The sequence below is a fragment of the Camelina sativa genome, chromosome 12 (assembly GCF_030686135.1).
Source record: "Camelina sativa cultivar CO46 ecotype springtype chromosome 12, ASM3068613v1".
Lineage (NCBI taxonomy): Eukaryota > Viridiplantae > Streptophyta > Magnoliopsida > Brassicales > Brassicaceae > Camelina > Camelina sativa.
In genome coordinates, this window is record NC_141891.1 from 12184079 (window position 1) to 12205009 (window position 20931).

Below are 20931 nucleotides of genomic sequence, written 5' to 3' on the forward strand. Positions count from 1 at the left end.
TTTAATATATCCGGGCTTGCCCGGGTGATAGTACTAGTTATATATATTTTCCTAGAAAGGTGATATTTTTTTAGATTTTTAAAAGACTCGCCTGCAAAAACGAAAACTAGCATTTTTAAAAGACTCGTCTTTTTTACTTGGGTTCTTTTTGTCATCAACTTTTTGCTACCACGTTAATTATGTTCCACTTGAACAAAACAATAGTTTCAAAAAATGAATAGATATTATGGTAATGAATTAGATTATCACCACGCGACGCTGTGGTCGGGTAAGCAATTACGATGTGCCTATAAATTGGTGAAAGTGTATCCAAAGTCCAAACCATTGAGAGTGAAAATGCAAACGATAAATTTTTTTGCACCAAAACATAGAATTCAAATCTCTCTTTCTCCTCCTACTCATTTAACTCCTGTCAGCTTTCCACTGACGGCATGTCCAATTAAGCCTGCGAAACTTTTTCATTTGGAGGCAACTAGTGGAGATGGTCAAGAAAGTAACCGCAAGTTCGAAAAGTTTCCACCTTCTGTATGGACTAACCGCTTCCACTCTGTTCAGGTCGATGCCTCCGTGAGTCGTCTCTTGCAATGTTTTGTTTGTTAAAAGTCTCGTTAACATATTTTACATATATAAGTTTTCAATACATATATGTATACACTTTTATGTATAGGAAATGGATGCGCTTAGGCAAGAGATCGATACGCTTATCCCGAGTGTGAAGAAGGAACTCATGTCTTCCCAAGGCATTGACTCGATGAAGAAAAATATCCTGATGATATATTTGCTGGTTAGCCTTGGTCTCGCTTATCACTTCGAAGATGAGATTGAAGAGTGTCTCAAAGAGGGTTTCGAAAAGATAGAGGAGATGATGGCTGGTGAAGATAATTTGTATACAATTTCAATCGTCTTCTGGGTTTTCAGGACACACGGTCACCACATGTCATCCGGTAAGGACTCTTAAGCTAGGCTAGTATTTATTTATTACTAGGTGTTAGCTTACGCTACGCGTGAGTTCTTACATAATCGTTATTCTATTTTAAAAGAATAATATAAATTAATATGTTATTATTATTTTGTTTTTACGGTGTTATTATTTTAATTAAAGTAAAGAAATCAAATTTTCTTTTGATGATAATATCTTTAGTGCAATTAAATCATATTGTATTTTACATGCCATATGTCATATATTTTTGTAGTTGTAGTCATATTTCAAAATCATTGTGATATATATTTTCATAAAACTTATTTTGTGGTATTAGTTATGCATATTATTTATTTATTTATGGTGATATCTTAAAGAGATTTAAAATGAAAATAATAAACAGTAGGTTTGCAATGTCTCATACATATATAACTAAGTGAATCTAACCACAGATTATTAGACTAATACATTTTCCATAAAAATAAAATAAAAAACAACTACTACTTTATTAAGTTATTATCTTAGTCTTTAATAGTGTTTGGATTTTGATTTATATGAAATGATAATATTTCATATAGAACAAAATAATTAAACTATATATTATATACTACATGTATATCCTATTCAAATAAACTAAACTTTTATTAAGTTAAGATATCATTGGTTAAATCAAGGAAAAATAATGATATTGTAGAATTTGTAAAATTATGAGATTTGAAATATGAGGCTATGAGGGTTATAATGAGATATGTGTCTTTTTTTTAATAGATAATACAGAAATTAATGTATCAAAAGTAAATATTGAGAGTTACAAAAGTGTATACTTATACACTTTTAACATGTTCTATTATATTAAATTAAATTCATTGAGAACACTACTATGATATTATTATGAAAGTTACAAATTAACTTTTATACTTTTTCAACTCCTAAAATTAAAACCCATTTAATTTAAAAGTGAGTGTTGGTGGATCCATAATTTGATTCAAAAGTATAATATGTTACACATTGATCATTTAAAAAGAATAGAAACATCTAATTCTCAAATAAACTTGATTTTTTTTGTTAAAACCAACATATGTGAAATTAAATTTAACTATGAAAATTAAAAAAATAAATATGAAAATAGATTAGAAAGGCAAGAAATATAAAAGAAATATTTTATTTTTATATAAATAAAATAAAATTTGAAAACAATGTTAAATATATATAATACTTTCTAAATTAAAATATAGAATCAAACTCGAAATATTTCAATTAAAATATAGAATCAAATTAAAATATACTCGAAATAATGTTCGAGTATCATTTCAAATTTTATTTTATTTATATAAAAATAAAATATTTCTTTTATATTTCTTGCCTTTCTAATCTATTTTCATATTTATTTTTTTTAATTTTCATAGTTAAATTTCACATATATTTTATTTTTATATAAATAAAATAAAATTTGAAAACAATGTTAAATATATATAATACTTTCTAAATTAAAATATAGAATCAAACTCTTACAACACATATGAGATATAACAACATTTGATATTGGTGGGAGAGGATGAGAGAATGATAACTTATAGATGATAATCCAAATTAGATAATGGAGATGAATCTTTTTTTTTAAAAACATACATATTTTATTTAGTTTACATTAAATTAGATAATAAAATATATATCATGCAGTCTCTAAAATTAAAATTTAGCATTAAATTTTTAAAATGATATTTTATTTAGTTTTCTGTAACCCATACAACAAAAATAAGAAATCAAAAACAAATAAAAAAATGAAAAATGATTTGAGGTATTGTGGAAGTGAATGAGAGAATGTGAAAATGAGGAAAAAAAAGAATGTTAATATGAGAGAATGAGAGAATGCTTATTTATATGATAAGAATTGATGGAAGTTATATTTAGAATTATGAGAGTTATAATTATAATTTATTGTGTTTGAATAAAATTGAGTGGTGGAATATGATTAATGCATAATTTATTTCATTTCAATTATAATTTTATTTTAATGTGTGAGTTATTGTATTGTGTTAATTGGGTCTTAAATATGTTTAGACTTTAGAGCAATCAAACAATTAGAAAACAAATAAAAAATAAAAAATTAGAAAGCATTAAATAAAAGTATGAATAGATTAGAAAGGAAAAAAATATAAAAGAAATATTTTATTTTTATATAAATAAAATAAAATTTGAAAACAATGTTAAATATATATAGTACTTTCTAAATTAATATAGAATCAAACTCTTACAACACCTATGAGATATAACAACATTTGATATTGGTGGGAGAGGATGAGGGAATTATTACTTATAGATGATAATCCAAATAAGATGATGGAGATGAATCTTTAAAAATAAGAACAATGTAAAGTATATATAATACTTTCTAAATTAAAATATAGAATCAAACTCTTACAACACATATGAGATATAACAACATTTGATATTGGTGGGAGAGAAGGAGAGAATGATTACTTATAAGATGATAATCCAAATTAGATAATGGAGATGAATCTTTAAAAATAAGAACAATGTAAAATATATATCATGCAGTCTCTAAAATTAAAATTTAGCATTAAAATTTTACAATGATATTTCATTTGGTTTTTTGTAACCCATACAACAAAAATAAGAAATCAAAAACAAAAAAAAATGAAAAATGATTTGAGATATTGTGGAAGAGAATGAGAAAATGTGAAAATGAGAAAGTAAAAGAATGCTAATATGAGAGAATTCTTATTTATATGATAAGAATTGATGGAAGTTATATTTAGAATTATGGGAGTTATAATTATAATTTATTGTGTTTCAATAAAATTGAGTGGTGGAATATGAATAATGAATAATTTATTTTATTTCAGTTATAATTCTATTTTAATATGTAAGTTATTGTATTGTGTTAATTGGGTCTTAAATATTGTTTAAAGCAATCAAACAATTAGAAGAAAAAAATTAAAAAAATTAGAAAGCATTAAATAAAAATCAACCAATAAAGAGAGACTAAAACATTACTTTTATATATATGATTATTACTTTTTTGTCAACAAGCTAGTCTAGTCATGAGAAATTGAGAATAGATGTTGGTACTAATTTTCTTTATGTATATAACAAGATTTTTTTTTTTTTTTTAACGAACAGACGTATTTCAGAAATTCAGAGAAAGCAGTGGAAATTTTAAAGGATGCATTAGTGGGGATGCTAAGGGTATGTTGGCCTTGTATGAGGCCGCACAATTGAGAACGACTACAGATTATATAATGGAAGAAGCATTGAGCTTTGCATCGAGCAACTTGGAGTTGTTAGCTGCAGATGGGAAGTGCCCACCTCATCTCTCAAAGCATATACGAAATGCTCTAGGACTATCTCAGCATAAAAATATGGAGATGTTAGTTGCTGTGGGATACATCTCATTCTATGAACATGAAAAAGACCACGACAAAATGCTGCTAAAATTTGCTAAACTCAATTTCAACTTATTGCAGCTCCATTACCTTGAAGAGCTCGCAATCGTTACAAAGTATGTTATGATATGATCTTCTTGATTATTAGTGATTTAGTTTTGCAATGGCTTCACGTACAATCCTTTAAATATTATTTTATTTCAATGCAAGATGGTACAGGGACCAGGATTTTGCATCTAACTTGCCACCTTACTTCAGATACGTAATCGCAGAGAATCATTTCTTTGTAATAGGGATGTACTTTGAGCCAAAATTCTCGCAAAAGCGGATTATGCTGACTAAGTACTTCACGGCTTTAGTACTTTTAGATGACACTTTTGATAGATACGCATCTCGTCCCGAGGCTGAAAGCCTCGCCAATAGCCTGGAGAGGTACACCACGCATTCAACTATTATCCTATCAAAGAAAAAAAAAAATCTTCCTATGAAAAAAAGTAGATGATGATGATAATGATAAGTGTGATGATCAGGTGGGCTCCTGATGACGCTATGGAGAAACAGCCACATTATTTGAAATTCGTGTTTAAGTTTTTAGTGGATTGCTTCGAAGAGTTTGAAAGAGAATTGGCGCCAGAAGGAAGCTCTTACTGTGTAAAAGCCACACGAGAAGAGGTAACTAGTCTAACTCTCGCTTAACAAGAAAAAAAAAAATAATAATAATAAGTGAAACTCTTCCTTCTAAAATTTGAAGAAGCATGTCCCAGTATATTTGAACGGTTATGGTTAATAAATCCGATGAGGGAAAAAAGTTTTGCTTTACAAAACTGATTACAATCAGTACTGTACATGTTTAAGGAAAAATAAGGTGCAAAGAAAATTTAATTTTCTAAACCTTAAAAAAAGATTTTAAGCTCAAATTATACAAATTATTTTGAAGAAACTCTTATAAATATCAAATTGTTATAATCGTTTGGTTGAACCATTGCTACATCTGTTTTCTAGCTTTTATGAACCATTGTAGTTTTTAGTTTTTTTTTTTTTTTTTTGAAACGTTATAATCTTTAGTAACCTCTAGTATCTCCTATATCTAAGTAGCGTCTCTCGTTATAACTCTTCTTAAAACATATTGGTTGCAGTTCAAGATATATGTGAAAGCCAACTTTGATCTTGCAAAATGCGCACAAGCGGGTCACGTGCCTAGTTTTAAGGAGTACATGGAACTTGGTGTGGTCGAGCTTGGAGTATATGCGACTTTGGCAGGCACTTTGATGGGCATGGGATATATCGGTAATGAGGGAGTTTATGAGTGGCTCAAATCCAGACCAAAATTACTCCTATCATTATCTATATATGGACGTCTGTTAAATGATATAGCTGGATTCGAGGTACAGACACATAAATACTTTTGGTTTCATCAATCGTGTAATTATGTATATTTTGGGTTCAATGTTGGAATTCCTAACATGTCCCTTGGAAGCAAAAGTTTTTTCCGCTCATCAATGTTCCTTAAATCATATTTGACCATATATTTTTTTAGGTTTTGTTAATATGTGATACCGAGATTTGTATGATTTTGTTTCAATACTACTAGTTCGTAGTGAAAATAGTGATTCATAAAGAAAGAAACATTTAAGAGTAAATCATAAATGTATAATGTGATGCTCCTAAGTCCTAATATTCTGTTCCTTTATTATTAGGGTGACATGAGAGAATATGTCAGTACTGCGGTCAACTGTTATATGAAGCAATATGGTGTATCCAAAATGGAAGCTATTAGAGACCTTCGAAACTTAATTACATACAACAATAAGATAATAAACGAAGAGTTTTTGAAGACAACTGATGTACCACGCCAAATCCGGAAGCTACCCTTCAACATTGCACGCGCGCTCAATGTCTCCTACAATGAAGGTGAAGGATTCACTTATACCAAAGGAAAAGTCGATGAGTATATCACTTCTTTGTTTGTAACACGGATTTTTCTTTAAAGATTTTGGAATATTGTACCGCTTTTAGTTCACATGTTAAAACGAATGTGACACTTGTTCTTGATTTCTTCCATAGCGATGTTTCTTTGGTTTATGTGGTCTAGTTAGCTCAGTCTCAGCTGTCTTGTAAATGAGCTAACTTTGTATGGTGTTATAAGTTATATTGTTGATTATTGACTGTCTCTGAATATGTAAAATAATATAAATATGAAGTGATGTAGCAAATCCGCCGTATATGCAACTGCAAACAAAATATAATTAAGTTGTGAGAATTTTACAAACATATATACCACTAAATGTCATCATTGGTTTAATTGCAAATAAAAGTATGCATGACATGTATAAAGTCCCGTAAAAGTAGAGACGCAAAAAAAGAAAAAAACCTTAGAGAGAGAAAGCCGTCGCCAGTTTTTCGATCCGCCTCTCCAGTTGATTTTCCGGCGGTGGAGAGGGCTTCGCTCTCCTTAGTTTTTCTTCCTCTTTGTAGTTCCATTTTCGTCTTCCCGTTCCTTGCTTTATTCTCGCCGTCGTTTGAATGGTTTTGGTGATTCCTCGGCGCGTGAAGCGAAGATCCGTCGGGTGGAGGTTGCTGGTGAAGGTCCTAGTGCAGACGTTGGAAGACAGCGTCGATTCTGGGTCAGATCTGGTGGTTTTGGGGTGGTGACTTCGTTTGCCATTTTGTCACCAACGGTTTGTGGGCATCGGAAAGCAGTGAGGGCTGAAACTTTTCTTCGACGAGCTTTAGTGGTGGGGTCTGGTTTAGTATGTGCTCCATTCCAGCCACGTCGGTGACCGGCAGCAAGGAGTGGTGTTGTTTTTGTTTTTCAGTCCGACCAAGGTGATGTATGTCTCGTAACTTGACGGGAATGATGATGCCTCTTTGAACTTGCACTGTGAGGTGATGGTAATGCTAATTTGTGCTCCAATTTCTAATCTTTGGATGATTAGCATTCTGGTTGGTATAGTTAGTTCGGAGAATCATCTATTTCGCCGGTTATTAAAACTTTATGACTCTTGGTTGGATCAGTCGGATGTATTGTCCGTTTTAGGTTTATGACCGGAACAGTGAAAGCTGGAGAAACCAAACTTTTCTGATAATGCGCTTTCTGGGTGTTGAAGTTATTGAGACAAGTTCTTCACGCCGATCATGAGGATCTCATAGCTGGGATTTGATCTGCTTTCAGTATTGGTTTAGGCCTTCTCTGTGTTAGTATATGTTTTCATGTCATTGGGTCAATTTAGGTGGTTTAAGAGAAGATTTCATTTCGAGTCGTGGTGTGTTATCTATCTCGCTGTGGTTAAAAAATGCAATGGTTCTCGATTAGATAGCGTTGGATCCGCCTAGTGTTCCAGGGTTGTACTTGATCAACCATTGCATTTGTTTTGTGGTCCAACTCTATTGGACGAATGTAATGTGCCTTTGATTTGGTTAATGGAAAGTTGATGTTGAGCCAAAAAAAAGTATGCATGACATGTGTAGGTGGCGCGATGTACAAAGCATACGAAAAAGTTTGGCGTTTAGCAGACGACGAACAATATAAACATATTAGCCAAAGCACAAAAGGTGAGTGACACCAAAGTGTATAAGAGAGTATGCAGCTGATTCGAAATATCCACGAACATTAAGTGGCTTGGGTTAAGATTTTTATGTTTACAAAAAACCCGCAAAAATAAACAATCCCGCTGTACTGGCTCGTTGAAAAACATTTCAAAGTGGTTTGACTACAGCCGAGACACATCGATGATGTGACGCTTTCTCAGCCATTGGATCATCACAAGAAGACGAAATTTGTGCAGCCTCCCAAACTCAGCTGCTACGTTATCTAGATTTGATTACTTTTGAGTTTAGATTATGGTTGTTTACATATTTTAACTAGTTTGTGTGTGTTTTTTTTATTAATCATATATTTATGAAGAAAAAGCAAATTTACGTAAGATAAAACCTTAAAACCAACTTCATTGTGATTATAATCTTTGCTATTATTTCTAGCATACGCGTGTGATTTTAGTTTAATAAATAGATTTTTAATAAATATAGTTCTAAATTAACTATGGTCGTAAAAATTTGAAATATATGACTAAAACTCTATTTATTAAAAATGTAAAAAAATTTAGGAAACTTTTTTTTTAGTAAAAATCTTTCAATCAAAACATTTTCAATATTAAAAATAAAATATTCAATATGAGTTATTTATTATCAGAGTAAAATATAATTTAAAATTTTATTGTAGAAAAATGGTATCAAAAAGTTTTTACGAAAATAATAGAAAGTATATATTTTTAGTTATTATATACTAAGTTACTAACATATTATTTACCTTTTTCTGAATCAATTAATGATAACTTATCTTATTATATAAAAATTAGTTTTTAAAGTTAGTAACTCGTTTGATCTTGACACATGTCAATTTTATGATTAGAGATTTCACCATATGTAATAATCTGATATATTGTTTCATTTATTACATCAATTAGAGATCATGTGAGTTAACAACCTTGAAAATCAAATTTTATATAATAAGAGATATTTGATATAAAAAATTTAGTTTAAACAGAAATATATTAAGTGATATCTTTTTTATTAAATATTAAAATACTGTTTTTGTCAAAATAAAGTACAGAATAGGCAGGATATATTGTGGTCTAAAAAATTTGATGTTGAAAGTCTAAAAAATAAAATAGGTAGTTTTTTGAAAAAAATGACTAATAATATACAGTATTACATATCTAAAAAGTCAAAATGTTTAGCAACAGAAATTTTCGGAAAGGTATCTTTGAGTCATAAGATTTTCATGGAATATAATGTAAATTTAAGAAAATAATCTTTCACTATATTATATTATTTTTATTTTGTACAAGAAAATCTTTCATTAAATAAATATTATTTTTGAAGTATATAATATTTATAAATATACTATGTGATAACTTGTTTTAATTATAGAATATTTGCATATCAAAATCTTGTGTGTTTTAAAACAAATAAAAATACGTAAGGATGGATTTTGTGGACTATAAAATTATGAAAACGGGATTCCATAACATTTTTGTAGTGAACATGGAAGCCACATCAGTTTTTTGGCCAAAACTTGGATCTCAGGTTTTATTTCCGTCAAGCAAACTCAATGGCTTCCCCCAGACGTCATTCCCAGGTAAGCCATTAAAGCATCGTTTGAAGGCTACTAATAGTACTCTGACGTGTGATGATCAAGAACGTATTCGCAAGTTCAAGAAATTGCCAACTTCTGAATGGACTCATTATTTCCACTCGATTCCCATCGAGGTCTCGGTAAGTCCATATGTATATGATATATATACGTAATGTTGAGACGTAGAGAAGGTTAACGCATGTATACATATCTTACTTCTAGGAAATGGATGCGCTTTGGAAAGAGCTCGATGCACTAAAGCCGCGAGTAAAGGGCACACTCATGTCTTCCCAACGCATTGACTCGACGAAGAAGAGAATACTTATGGTATATTTGTTGGTGAGCCTTGGCCTTGCATATCACTTCGAGGACGAGATCTATGAAACTCTAAGACAGGGTTCTGAAAGCATAGATGAGATGATGGATGGCGAAGATGATTTGTACACAGTTTCCATCATCTTTTGGGTTTTAAGGAGATATGGTCACCATATATCTTCCGGTAAAGGAGTCTCTACCTAGGTTTTTGATCATCATTGATGTCCGAACAAGTGTTTGTTATCTCTATTTATTATGTATAATAACTTGATCTAATTTTGGTCAATAGATGTATTCCAAAGATTCAAAGGGAGAAATGGAGATTTTAAAGAAACTCTAACTGGAGATGCCAAGGGTATGCTGAGCTTGTATGAAGCTACACATTTGAGGACGACAAAAGATTATATTCTAGACGAAGCTTTAAGCTTCACATCGAGCCACTTGGAGTCACTAGCTGCAAGTGAAGTGTGCCCGCCTCATCTCTCAGTGCGTATACGAAATGCTCTTGGTCTACCTCAGCATTGGAATATGGAGATGTTAGTCCCAGTGGAATTCATTCCATTCTATGAACAAGAAAAAAACAATGATGAGATTCTAATCAGGTTTGCTAAGCTCAGTTTCAAGTTAGGACAACTCAAATACCTTCAAGAACTCAAAATCCTTACAAAGTATGTAATCTCCTCAATTTCTTTGGCTTAGCTTTCAATCCTATAAAGAAGTTATTCTGACTATATCTATATCTTTGGATGCAAGATGGTACAAGGAGCTAGAGTTTGCAAGTAACTTACCCCCTTACTTCAGAGACAGAATCGTCGAACATCATTTTCTTGTGCAAGCAGTGTTTTATGAACCACAACTCTCACGTGCAAGGACTATGATGATTCAGTACTTCACTGGTTTAGCGCTTCTAGATGACACATTTGATAGGTATGCGTCTCTTCCTGAAGCTGAAAGCCTCGCCAACAGCTTAGAAAGGTATATACGATATGACTTAACACACATACATCGTTATTATCAAAACTCTAGATAAACAATGATCATGATGTACAGGTGGGCTCCTGATCAAGCAATGGATAAACAACCTGATTATTTGAGATTTGTGTTGAACTTCATTTTGGACACTTTTAAAGAGTTTCAAAGAGAACTTAGGCCGGAAGGAAGATCTTACAGTGTAAATGCCACAATAGACGAGGTAACCAAATGAAAAACTTCTTTGTAAGTATGATTATGTGAGACAAATATATATACATTAATCAAGGCAATATATTGTCTCATGGCTTTGGAATTTTTTAAAACTCGTAAGGTTAATATTTTCAAAAAAGAAGTCTTGGTGGGTATTTCATTACTTTAAATTAAAAAGTTTTTGAAGAATACTTTTTTGTAGACTTAACGAATATTTAATTTTGAGCATGCGCAGTTCAAGGCAGCTACAAAAGCCAACATTGATCTCGAAAAATGGGCACAAGCTGCTCACTTGCCTAGCTTTGAAGAGTACATGGAGGTTGGTGAGGTGGAGGTCACAGTGGGTGCGACCTTGGCGGGTATTTTCATGTCTATGGGAAATATGGCTACGCAGGAAGCTTTTGAGTGGTTAAAATCCAGACCACAGCTCGTCCGATCTTTATCTATAAAAGGTCGTCTTATGAATGATTTAATGGGTTATGAGGTACAATTACATAAATCATTTCTTCACATATCGGCTATGTCTACTTTCTTGTTCTATCTATATTACCAACTGACACATATATTGGTTAGGACGACATGAGTAGAGGGTATGTCACGAATGCCGTCAACTGTTATATGAAGCAATATGCGGTTACCAAAGAGGAAGCTTTTAGGGAGCTTCATAAAATGGTTGCAAATGCCAATAAGACACTAAATGAGGAGTTCTTGACAACAACTGGCGTGTCACATTGTCTTCTTAAGGCAACTATTGATCTTGCACGCATGATGACCGTCGCCTACAATGTAAATGAAGGATTCACCAATCCCCAAGGAAAAATCAAGGAGTATATGACTTCTATGTTTGTCGATCAAATCCGTATTTGAAAAAACGTTCAAAAATGTTTTAGCATGTTCGATTTATATGTGGCATTTGTTCTTTTTTTGCTTTTTCACAACATTATGTGAAAAAAATTGTAGCATGGGAAATTGGATACAATTCTTGCATGGAAAATTTCACAACATTTGTGCGTCATCTATTACATTTATACTAGGTACTAACCCGCGGAAAACCGCGGGTTGAACTTTTTTTAATAAAAATTTGTGATAATTTATTTAATTATTATGTTATTTATAATAGTTTGTGATTAAAAAATTGATTTACTTATATTATAATTTTTGTATTTTAAAAATGTTTATTGAAAACCTGTCAATAAAACATTTGCATGTAATAAATAAAATTGTTTAAACCTTTGTCAACTAAACACAATCTTTACTAATATGTAAAAAAAGCAACATTCATTGTTTTTGTCTGTGGCTTCTTTTTCTTGTCTGTAATAATTTTAATCTGTTGTGGAAATTATTTTTGATAAAATTTGTAGCTGTATATTTTATTCGATTTAGTTTTTAAAATCTTACTTGTTAATTTTTTTTAAGTATGAATTTGTTTTGATTCTAATAGATTTTTTTTTACCTTTTTACAATTTATTTTATTTGATGTGTCCTTGATTTTCATTTTTTAATTAATTATATTTATTTAATTAATTAATTAAATTTAATTAAGTTTTTTTATTGGTAATTGAATGTAATTTTTACGTATTTTAAGGTTAGTTTCATAATTTTATTTCCCAATTAATATAGTAGGATAAAATTTGTAGTTGTAGATTTTATTTGATTAGATTTTTAAAATCTTAGCTGTTATTTTTTTAAAAAATACAGATTAGTTTTGATTCTAATAGATTTTTTTTTACTTTTCTACAATTTATTTTATTTAATGTGTCCACTATTTTCGTTTTTTAATTAATTATATTAAATTAATTAATTTTAATTAAGTTTTTCTAATGGCAATTGAATGTAATTTTTTGCACATTTAAGGTTAGTTTCATATTTGTACTTCCCAATTAATATAGTAGGATATATATTTTTTTGAATTTAATGTTAAATTATATTCAAAAGAAAAATAACGTTTGTACAACTAGTACATCATTTGTTTGAAAATATTTGAAAGTAAAAATAGAGGCTTAAAATACATTTACATATATTTTAATCGTTTCCTAAGTGTGTTGTTTGAGGTTCAAAATCCTAATTTGTTATTCAAACATAACCGGTTGATATCCCTTGCGATCAAAATTGGTATTGTTTCTCACCGTCCAATTTGAGAGGTAACTAGAGCTACTAGAATATATATCAGGCCAAAAGACAATGACTGACAGAAACAAAGAATAGATGATAATTTTCAATGAATTTTTTCCTATATTTTAAGCAAAACAAACTCAAAAAAATTCAAAGCCGCAAATATTAGGCAAAACAGAAACAAAGGTAATAATATTAGCAAAAAAATAAGACATATCGACAAACTCACCTCATTGGCGGAGTATAGTGTTCCATTTGGTTTTGAAATGGTTTTTGCCAACCAAATATAAGGGATATAACCAAGTATTGCGTGTAAAGACGTGTAGTTGTCAAGACATCTGTAAAGATGTATTCAAGACGACTTGTAGAAGTAATAGAAGTTTATGCCTTCTACTTATAATCTTCACTCTTCACTGTTGCAAATACCTATCCTCCCAAAACCTTGGTAATATTATATACTTAGGTAGGTCGTGCAGGCCGATCTATCTTTCTGATCTTGGGCATGGTCTTATGTCAACGATATAGGAATATTTAATTTAAAAAAATATATTAAACTGATATAATCTCCATTTTATAGGAGATGAAGTCAACAACACTTTGGGTTAATATTATACTAAACGTGCAAGTCATTACCAAATTAGTCACCGACGTGCAACCCATCCTGCTCCGTATTTAAGTATCAATCAATCTGTTTTGGCCTTTTCGCCAATACTACAATTTCTAATTTATTCTCATTCAATTTCAGGCCAAAGAGACAAAAATGGCAACTGATGTTCTCAGCTTCTGTGACGATAGTAGTCTCGAGGACTGGCATGATTTTGAGGTTCTTGGCCGCGGAGACGAGCCCAAGATTCTGATCAAGAAGACGAGTATGCAATCCGTATCCGAGAGGCGGATCTCGGTTGATCCACAATCGCTATTGTCGAGGAACGAGAGCTTCGATATGTTAGTCTCACGTCCGAGAGACATCGATGACATGGCGCTTTCTCAGCCGTTAGATAACCAACGAAAGACGAAGTTTGTGAGCTGCAGCCTTCCAAACTCAGCAGCCACGTCACCTAGACGTAGTTCGAGTCATAATTGGAAGGACAGAACCACTGAGCAGGTTCTTGACCTAATGCTGGTTCAAGATGCGGCCACTGCGTTTAGGAGAAGCAAATCTTGCGGCGAAGGACGTGCTTGTACACCATCGCTCGATTTCGACATGTTATTGCATAAATCAAGACACGGACAACATAACCATAATAGTCATCAGCATCAGCATCAGCACCATCATCATCATGGCTTCTCTTCCTCTAATTCCAAGAGTCTCTCTCACAAGAGTAGTGGAAACAACTCTTTCTTCTCAAAAACAGAGTCCAACAAAACCAGCAGAAGCAATAGCAATACCGCGAATTCGAAAAGCATCAGTTCATTCGAAGACGGGTTCAAATGCAGCGCTTTGTGTCTCTACTTACCTGGTTTCAGCAAAGGGAAACCCGTGAGATCTTCTCGAAAAGGTGATTCTTCATTCACAAGAACCACCACGATGACTTCCTCTCAATCTATGGCAAGAACCGCTTCCATCAGAGACACCGCGGTGCTGTCGGCTCGAGCCTCCCTAGAGCGGTTCGAGTGTGGTTCATGGACCTCTTCGGCTATGATTTACGATGACAACGCGGATCTTGGTGGCCATTTCTTTGATTTGCCTTCGGAATTGATTAAAGGCGGGCCGGGAGAGAATGACCAAGACGATCCTGTTTCCGCGGCTTTCGTGTTCGACAAGGAACCTAATTTGGAGAAAGAGATCAAAGGTGTTTTGAAGACTTCTGGTTCGAAATCAAGAAGATCAATGGAGTCACCACGTCACGTTCGGTTCTCAACCTCGTCACCTGTTTCTTATCCGACGTCTCCCACACATTCAATCACGCCACGGTTGCTACAAGCCACCGAGGACTTCAGTAGTTTCTTGGAAGCGCAAGCCGTGTGAATGGAGATTTTTAACTATTCTTTTCTCATTTTTTTTCTTAATATTGATTAACCGAATGAAGTTAACCTTCTCTTGCTGAATATATATTTTCTTGTAGCAATTGCCATTCGAGAGAATTAAAACTTTTCCATTGTAAAGACATGAATACACGAGAGGAACACTAAAGTGAAATTAATTTATTATTTACATCTGTGGGATGGATAATTTCCAATACTGTTTACTCATTTCATATTATGTTAATACTATTATTACCTACCCAAAAACAGATATATAAATCAATAACTTAAAAAATATTTTTATGAATTCATATTTCAAACTTTCTGAATAAAAAATTTGCGATGAATTTTAAATTATTTGAATAAAACATCTGCAATATTTGGATTGCTTCACTTTAACCATATTGACTACATCAACCACATTTTATTTTTAGTGACCTCATTGCTTTAATATCCGTCCAAGATCATTCCTAACATTATATCATATGAACAAAAACAAAAAAACAAAAAACAAAAACAACACTGCAACCGATTCACGTACTAATTAGGTTATGAGATAATAGGAGTAAATAAACTCTGTATTCTCGGAGCATATTGCAGCCTCGGCCACTTTCTATTAATACTCCCGTCTACAGTGACTCCCGAAACGTCAATATATTAAAATTTATAACCAAAAAAGGGACCATGAAAACATTAAATTTGACCAATGTCTTGACGTGATAAATCACATATAGATACACACGTATACATTTATTGATAACCCGTTACCATCAACAATCACTTCATTTTTTTGGGGAAAAAAACAAAACAGGTTTTTAAAAATAAATTTGATGTGAAAATCAGGAAATGGTAGGGTTTTATTGAATGTGGGATATATTTATTTTACGTGACGATTTGGATTCCGTACCGTCGGTGAACATCACTAACCCTAAATTATCTAACCTTAACCACGGCCATCTGTGTGTGTGTGTGTGTGTGTGTGTGTTTCTTTTTTAAGAAGATGGGTGTGAATGGGGTGGTACACTACAGTCTACAGTTTGCACTATGTAAGTTTCTTTCACCCGTAGCTTCAAAGCGTCTCCATCGTTCCAAACTTCCAAACACCAAAGTTTTTAGATACTTTTGTGTAGTAATCAATTTGATGTTTTTCAACGTCGTTATGATCAAATATCTAACGAAGGTGATTAAGATGTTTTTAATCAATTGCTGAAACGAACCGTTGGGAAAATAATAATTTGTGTTGTGTAGGTCCAAACATAAATCTCGAATGATTTATTAACACCGCATGTTATTATAATTAATACGAATAAAATAGTTTTTTTTTTTTTTTTAATATAATGATGATGGAACACACTACACTTGTAATCTAGTGCAACAAACGACCGCTTTCTAAAGGCAGATTTAACAACCACGAAACATGGGTCCCGTATGTTCCCTTTTCACAGGATCCACACATTCGGTGAACGTCGAGAAAAGCTTAAACGCACGTTCCTTACCCTCCACAAAAGAAAGCAAAACCCAGCCAACTATACTCAAAACATGATGCGGACGGTGATTACCATACTATGATACAATAAAAGAATAAGAACATGATTATTCCTTCTAATTATGCGGACGGTGATTATTATACTCAAAGAGTGACCTTTTCTAATCCATACAGAAGAACATAAATATATGTACGGATGTACCAAAGAGTTTAAAAGCTGTATTAATGAACCCATTACCCAAACTATGATACAATAAAAGAATATACCCCCAAACGAAAACAATAACGTAATGTCCCAAATCTCGACAACTTCTAAATTTTTTCTAAAGATGAATATTACATTCACTATTCAGTTTTTTTTTTTTAATCATCTCTTCTCTTTCATTGCCGTGTCCGTAGCAGCCGGTCACCGATTGTTCTCAACTCAAACGTTCTCACGGCGAGGCCAACGTCACGGATCGTAGTATCGAGTACATACGGAGTGTTCTCGAAAAAGACGTTAGAATCATTGAAAAGGTAACGACAAGGCTCACGTCGCTGAGAGATAGAACCATGGTAATGGAAGTAACGGATTTTGCTCTCGGCCTTGTGGTATGTTCTCCCTTGCAGATTCTGAGACATGTGTACCCCTGTCGCGAATACATTCTCAGGCTGAACCGCGTATTTCCTGTCCCGTCTTGGAACTTTCTTGACGTCTCTATACACTAGTTTCTCAATTCCCCATTTCCTAAAAACATTACAAGCATAAATACCATTAGTATCGGTCCTAGAACTTAACCAAAACCGTATGAGGAAATCAAAAAGATAGAATAATTGAAACAATTCTAACTCAAACCACATGATGTGAAATAAAAGCAAAGATCTGGACCGACATAGGAGACTAATACGGAAATGCACAAAGACTTTTGCAGGCCAAGTGTTGACAGAATCATATCCCTTATTCAATAGTACTATACTAATTATATACTCCAAAAATATATTCTAAGTCACTCAACACAACAGAGCAGCACATGGGTTTTGGTTTACGAAAAGCTCAATGATTAAAAAAAAAATGTTTGTTTACCTGTAAGTTCTAGCCGGACCATCACCGTCGTAACAAATCCGACTACTCATAGGCATCTGTTCAATAGTAAACTGAGAATAACCCTCCAAAGATTCCATAACCGACGAGATCGTCTCTTTTGCCGGAACATAAACGAACTCATCAACATCAAAGAAGAACATCCACTTAGCCATGAACCTATACCTATGCAAACAATCATTCACAACCATGAACTGGTTATGGTAATACCCATCGAACCGTTCTTGATCTCTAATATCATGTAACGTCACTCTCCCTAGCTCAATCCACGGCTTTAAAACCTCGAACACTTCCTCATGGATCCCTCCGGCGTCGTGTAAAACGAAATGCGAACGTTCGCCGAAGAATCTGACGTGGTAAGCGATCCATTCTCTAACTCGCTGCGGACTCAGGTTACCGTATAAGGACGAGCCGCAGTAGAGGTAATCGTACTTCTTCTTTGTGGTGGTGGAGTTGTAGAGATCGAAATCGACGGAGTTTGGGGGTTCGGTTAGGACTGGGACTGAATCGGTGAGGTTGAGTTCTGGATCTCCGGTGGTGGCGTGGAGGATGAGATTACCGCCGGTGTTTTGTGGATTCACGGCGGAGAGTGATGAGAATGTGCAGTTCACGACGACTGTTGTGTAGATCCGTCCGTAGCCCCAGTCTGTTAAGATTTTAGACCCGGTTGTTGAAATCGGATCTTGAGTCGGGTCGGACGAGACCCATTCGCATCTGTAGGAAGGATGACCGTACACGTGTAAAGGTTTCGATGATAATCCGATGACGGCGAACGAGTTAACGCCGCCTCTGTAAGCGCTCATGGAGACGAAGTTGTAAGCTGCTGAGCCGTAGCCAGTAAACGTCCGTTTGATAACTCCGTTATCCAAAACTCGATCTAGCTTCACCTCCGTCGTCGGTGAGAAGGAGGAGGAGGAGGTGGATTCATCTACGGTGGTAGTGGTGGTGGTGGTGGAGTTGAGAGGGAGGGAGGAGGAGAAGCGAGAGATGCAGAAGCGGAAATCGGAAGTGGAGAGAGAGAAGGAAGAAGGTAAGAAAGGTAAGAGAGTGGCTAAAGTGAAGAGAACGAGTAAAGCCATGAAAGTGAGCTTGAGCTCGGCGGAGAAGTTCCATATAACTCCGACGAGGAGTTTTTTGTCTTTGTTATGGTTTTGTTCTTTCTCTTTGACCATTGCCATGGTGCCTCTTCTGTCTTCACCAGTAGATGGATCCTTCTCTCGAATCAGAGAAGAAATAAAGAAAGAAGAAGATGAATAGATTCTCTCCGAAGCTGTCTCTCTCTTTCTTTGTTTCTCGAATCAGAGTCGGTGAGTCGAGTCGCTTTCTATTATAGTCTGTAACACCTGTTTTTATTTTGTCTTGTTACCTGCGGCTGCTTTAATGTTAATGCCATTTCCCTAATTTGTTGGGATGTTTTTATTAGTATCTTTTTCTTTCTAAAGTCTAAACCTTATTTAATAATAAGGGTAATAATTATAGTACAGTAGTAACAAAAAAATGGTTAAGGTGACCATTGTGCTTATTATCAAAGAAAAAAAAAAAACTGAATCCATTGATAATTAGAGTTTACAAACATTCATTCTTGTGGATGATGAGGTTCTTAGCTAGATGTGTTTTAATTCGTTTCTTCTTTTTATAGCTAACAAAATACTAAAGGAGTAAAACTGGCTTTTAATATCGTCCAGCTTTTTATTTTTGGTAAAGTTATGAGAGTTCTTCATTTGGGTCGGATGGAATAATCTTACTTCAAATAATTATTGTCTTTTTCCATTTTCTGTATTATTTTGACTTGCAGACGTCAGAGAGGAAACCGTATAGTGAAGGGAACGCCAGGTCTCAAAATTATTCAGAAAACAAAGACAGACCAAATTTTAGTTATTTATTGGAGACCATATTAAAGAAAAAAATGATTACTAACTATTGATTCCACGTTTTGTATAATAATTATGGAATCAAAATTTTGCAAATTACTGTATTAATTAAGTCTGAAGAAAAACTAATTATATGGTTTTATTGTATAATTTCACAAGTTGGAGGACATGTACTAAACGACATCTCTATTCTCTAGTATCTATCAACACCAAAAAATTTGTTGGTTATGACTATTTAGAAGAAGCCAATAAAAATCCAACACATAATGAAATGCTAATGGTATACAGCTAGTTTCTCTAATGATTGTGTCGTTTTTTTTTTCTCATTTCAATTACCGGTTTGTTTTGTTTTTTTACAGGTTAAGATTTCTTAAGAAATCTGATTACGACGGCTATTCTTGTATACCATTTTTTTTGGTCAATAACTAAATCGTTTTTTGTATACTTTGCAATTACGTAGTTTCGTTTTAACTTTTCAAGCTTCCAAGACACATGGCGCCGACGTGTATCTTTGCTTGGCTTCTCTCCAACGTTTTGCAAACTTTCAATTCCCTTTACTTCGTTTTCTTTCGTTTTTTTATTTTCACTTTGACAAAGCTTAGAAAAGTCGAAAAGCATGGACGTATGTTATTACATTAGATAGCCTCCAAAGAGTATCAAATTTTTTCTATCCATATCTCGAAGAGGACCATGGTTCATTATTATCCTCTTTCATTTACTCTTTGCTTTCGCTCAACTAATCGAATTTTTACTTACAACGCAGTGTACTAGTGGTTCGGAGAAAAAAGTGTATTATATATGTTTTGGTTTAATATCATAGAACGTTTTCATATTGATAAGGCCAACGTGGCCAGGATTGTACTGAGACGTCTTCAAAAGTTGAACAACCGGACTTAAAATTTTTGACGCATAAAATTATGTTTCGGAATTTCATAATCCGACCGAGCGATTGCCGATTAGCATACTTAACATGTTTTGAAAACATTTTAAAGATAGTTAATTTTGGCTGCCTGACCCTAAAAAAAATTAAGCATGCAGTTTCTAGCTTTCTGCCGAATCTCATATTTTGGCTAACCTAAGCTAGCATTGTCTCTACATATTTGTCAGTCTAGTTCACTAGATTTTGAAGATTTGAGGATTTGGGAAATTACTTATATGTTTCTTTGTACAGCTAAAAATTCCAACATATTTATTGGACAAAAATCTCTCTAAAACATGTGATGCATCATGTCATCTTAAGATGCCTTTGATCCTTACTAGTCTTTTAGAATAATATTAAAGGATCCATCATCATATTTTATTTTGGCATAGATTGGGTTGGATAACCTACGGTGTTCGCACGATTTTAGAATGTTTTGTTTACTATCTCGTTGTTGACTTATTTTAAACAACAAAATATGATCAGTTGAAGTATACTAGATGATGTTTTAAAATACTTTTGAATACAAGCCATGCCCAT

General features: G+C 33.2%; 4 protein-coding genes across 5 annotated transcripts; 3 read left to right on the forward strand and 1 right to left on the reverse strand.

Annotated features, from left to right (window-relative positions):
• The first annotated feature begins 336 nt into the window (after positions 1–336).
• Positions 337–6360, forward strand: LOC104733459 (Terpenoid cyclases/Protein prenyltransferases superfamily protein). The gene is made up of 7 exons (XM_010453039.2): positions 337–567; positions 668–944; positions 4064–4442; positions 4537–4758; positions 4857–4998; positions 5463–5711; positions 6024–6360. The coding sequence occupies exons 1-7, from the start codon at positions 337–339 to the stop codon at positions 6312–6314; spliced, it is 1791 nt and encodes a 596-aa protein (XP_010451341.1). The 3' UTR covers positions 6315–6360.
• A 2986-nt stretch (positions 6361–9346) lies between these two features.
• LOC104731513 (putative terpenoid synthase 7) lies at positions 9347–12104 on the forward strand. Its single transcript, XM_010450910.3, has 7 exons — positions 9347–9600; positions 9683–9959; positions 10065–10443; positions 10529–10750; positions 10826–10967; positions 11193–11441; positions 11531–12104. The coding sequence occupies exons 1-7, from the start codon at positions 9370–9372 to the stop codon at positions 11822–11824; spliced, it is 1794 nt and encodes a 597-aa protein (XP_010449212.1). The 5' UTR covers positions 9347–9369; the 3' UTR covers positions 11825–12104.
• Positions 12105–13379: 1275 nt separating this feature from the next.
• LOC104731514 (uncharacterized) lies at positions 13380–15249 on the forward strand. 2 transcript variants are annotated; one of them, XM_087477939.1, is made up of 2 exons: positions 13380–13514; positions 13647–15249. In XM_087477939.1, the coding sequence occupies exon 2, from the start codon at positions 13830–13832 to the stop codon at positions 15036–15038; it is 1209 nt and encodes a 402-aa protein (XP_087334065.1). In that variant the 5' UTR covers positions 13380–13514; positions 13647–13829; the 3' UTR covers positions 15039–15249. The 2 variants fall into 2 exon arrangements, with proteins under 2 accessions (XP_087334065.1, XP_087334064.1); XM_087477938.1 differs by having other exon boundaries at positions 13453–13532.
• Positions 15250–16717: 1468 nt separating this feature from the next.
• On the reverse strand, positions 16718–19203 carry LOC104731515 (galactan beta-1,4-galactosyltransferase GALS3). Its single transcript, XM_010450913.3, has 2 exons — positions 17584–19203; positions 16718–17247 (listed from the first exon to the last, which is right to left on the reverse strand). The coding sequence occupies exons 1-2, from the start codon at positions 18777–18779 to the stop codon at positions 16902–16904; spliced, it is 1542 nt and encodes a 513-aa protein (XP_010449215.1). The 5' UTR covers positions 18780–19203; the 3' UTR covers positions 16718–16901.
• Between the last annotated feature and the right edge of the window lie 1728 nt (positions 19204–20931).

Coding starts and splice junctions, on each gene's coding strand:
- LOC104733459 (XM_010453039.2), top strand. CDS start 337: ATGCAAACGATAAATTTTTTTGCACCAAAACATAGAATTCAAATCTCT. Junction 945..4,063: donor CGGTCACCACATGTCATCCG/GTAAGGACTCTT, acceptor TTTAACGAACAG/ACGTATTTCAGAAATTCAGA. Junction 4,999..5,462: donor TAAAAGCCACACGAGAAGAG/GTAACTAGTCTA, acceptor TATTGGTTGCAG/TTCAAGATATATGTGAAAGC.
- LOC104731513 (XM_010450910.3), top strand. CDS start 9,370: ATGGAAGCCACATCAGTTTTTTGGCCAAAACTTGGATCTCAGGTTTTA. Junction 9,601..9,682: donor CGATTCCCATCGAGGTCTCG/GTAAGTCCATAT, acceptor TCTTACTTCTAG/GAAATGGATGCGCTTTGGAA. Junction 11,442..11,530: donor ATGATTTAATGGGTTATGAG/GTACAATTACAT, acceptor TATATTGGTTAG/GACGACATGAGTAGAGGGTA.
- LOC104731514 (XM_087477939.1), top strand. CDS start 13,830: ATGGCAACTGATGTTCTCAGCTTCTGTGACGATAGTAGTCTCGAGGAC.
- LOC104731515 (XM_010450913.3), bottom strand. CDS start 18,779: ATGGCAATGGTCAAAGAGAAAGAACAAAACCATAACAAAGACAAAAAA. Junction 17,248..17,583: donor GGTCCGGCTAGAACTTACAG/GTAAACAAACAT, acceptor TAATGTTTTTAG/GAAATGGGGAATTGAGAAAC.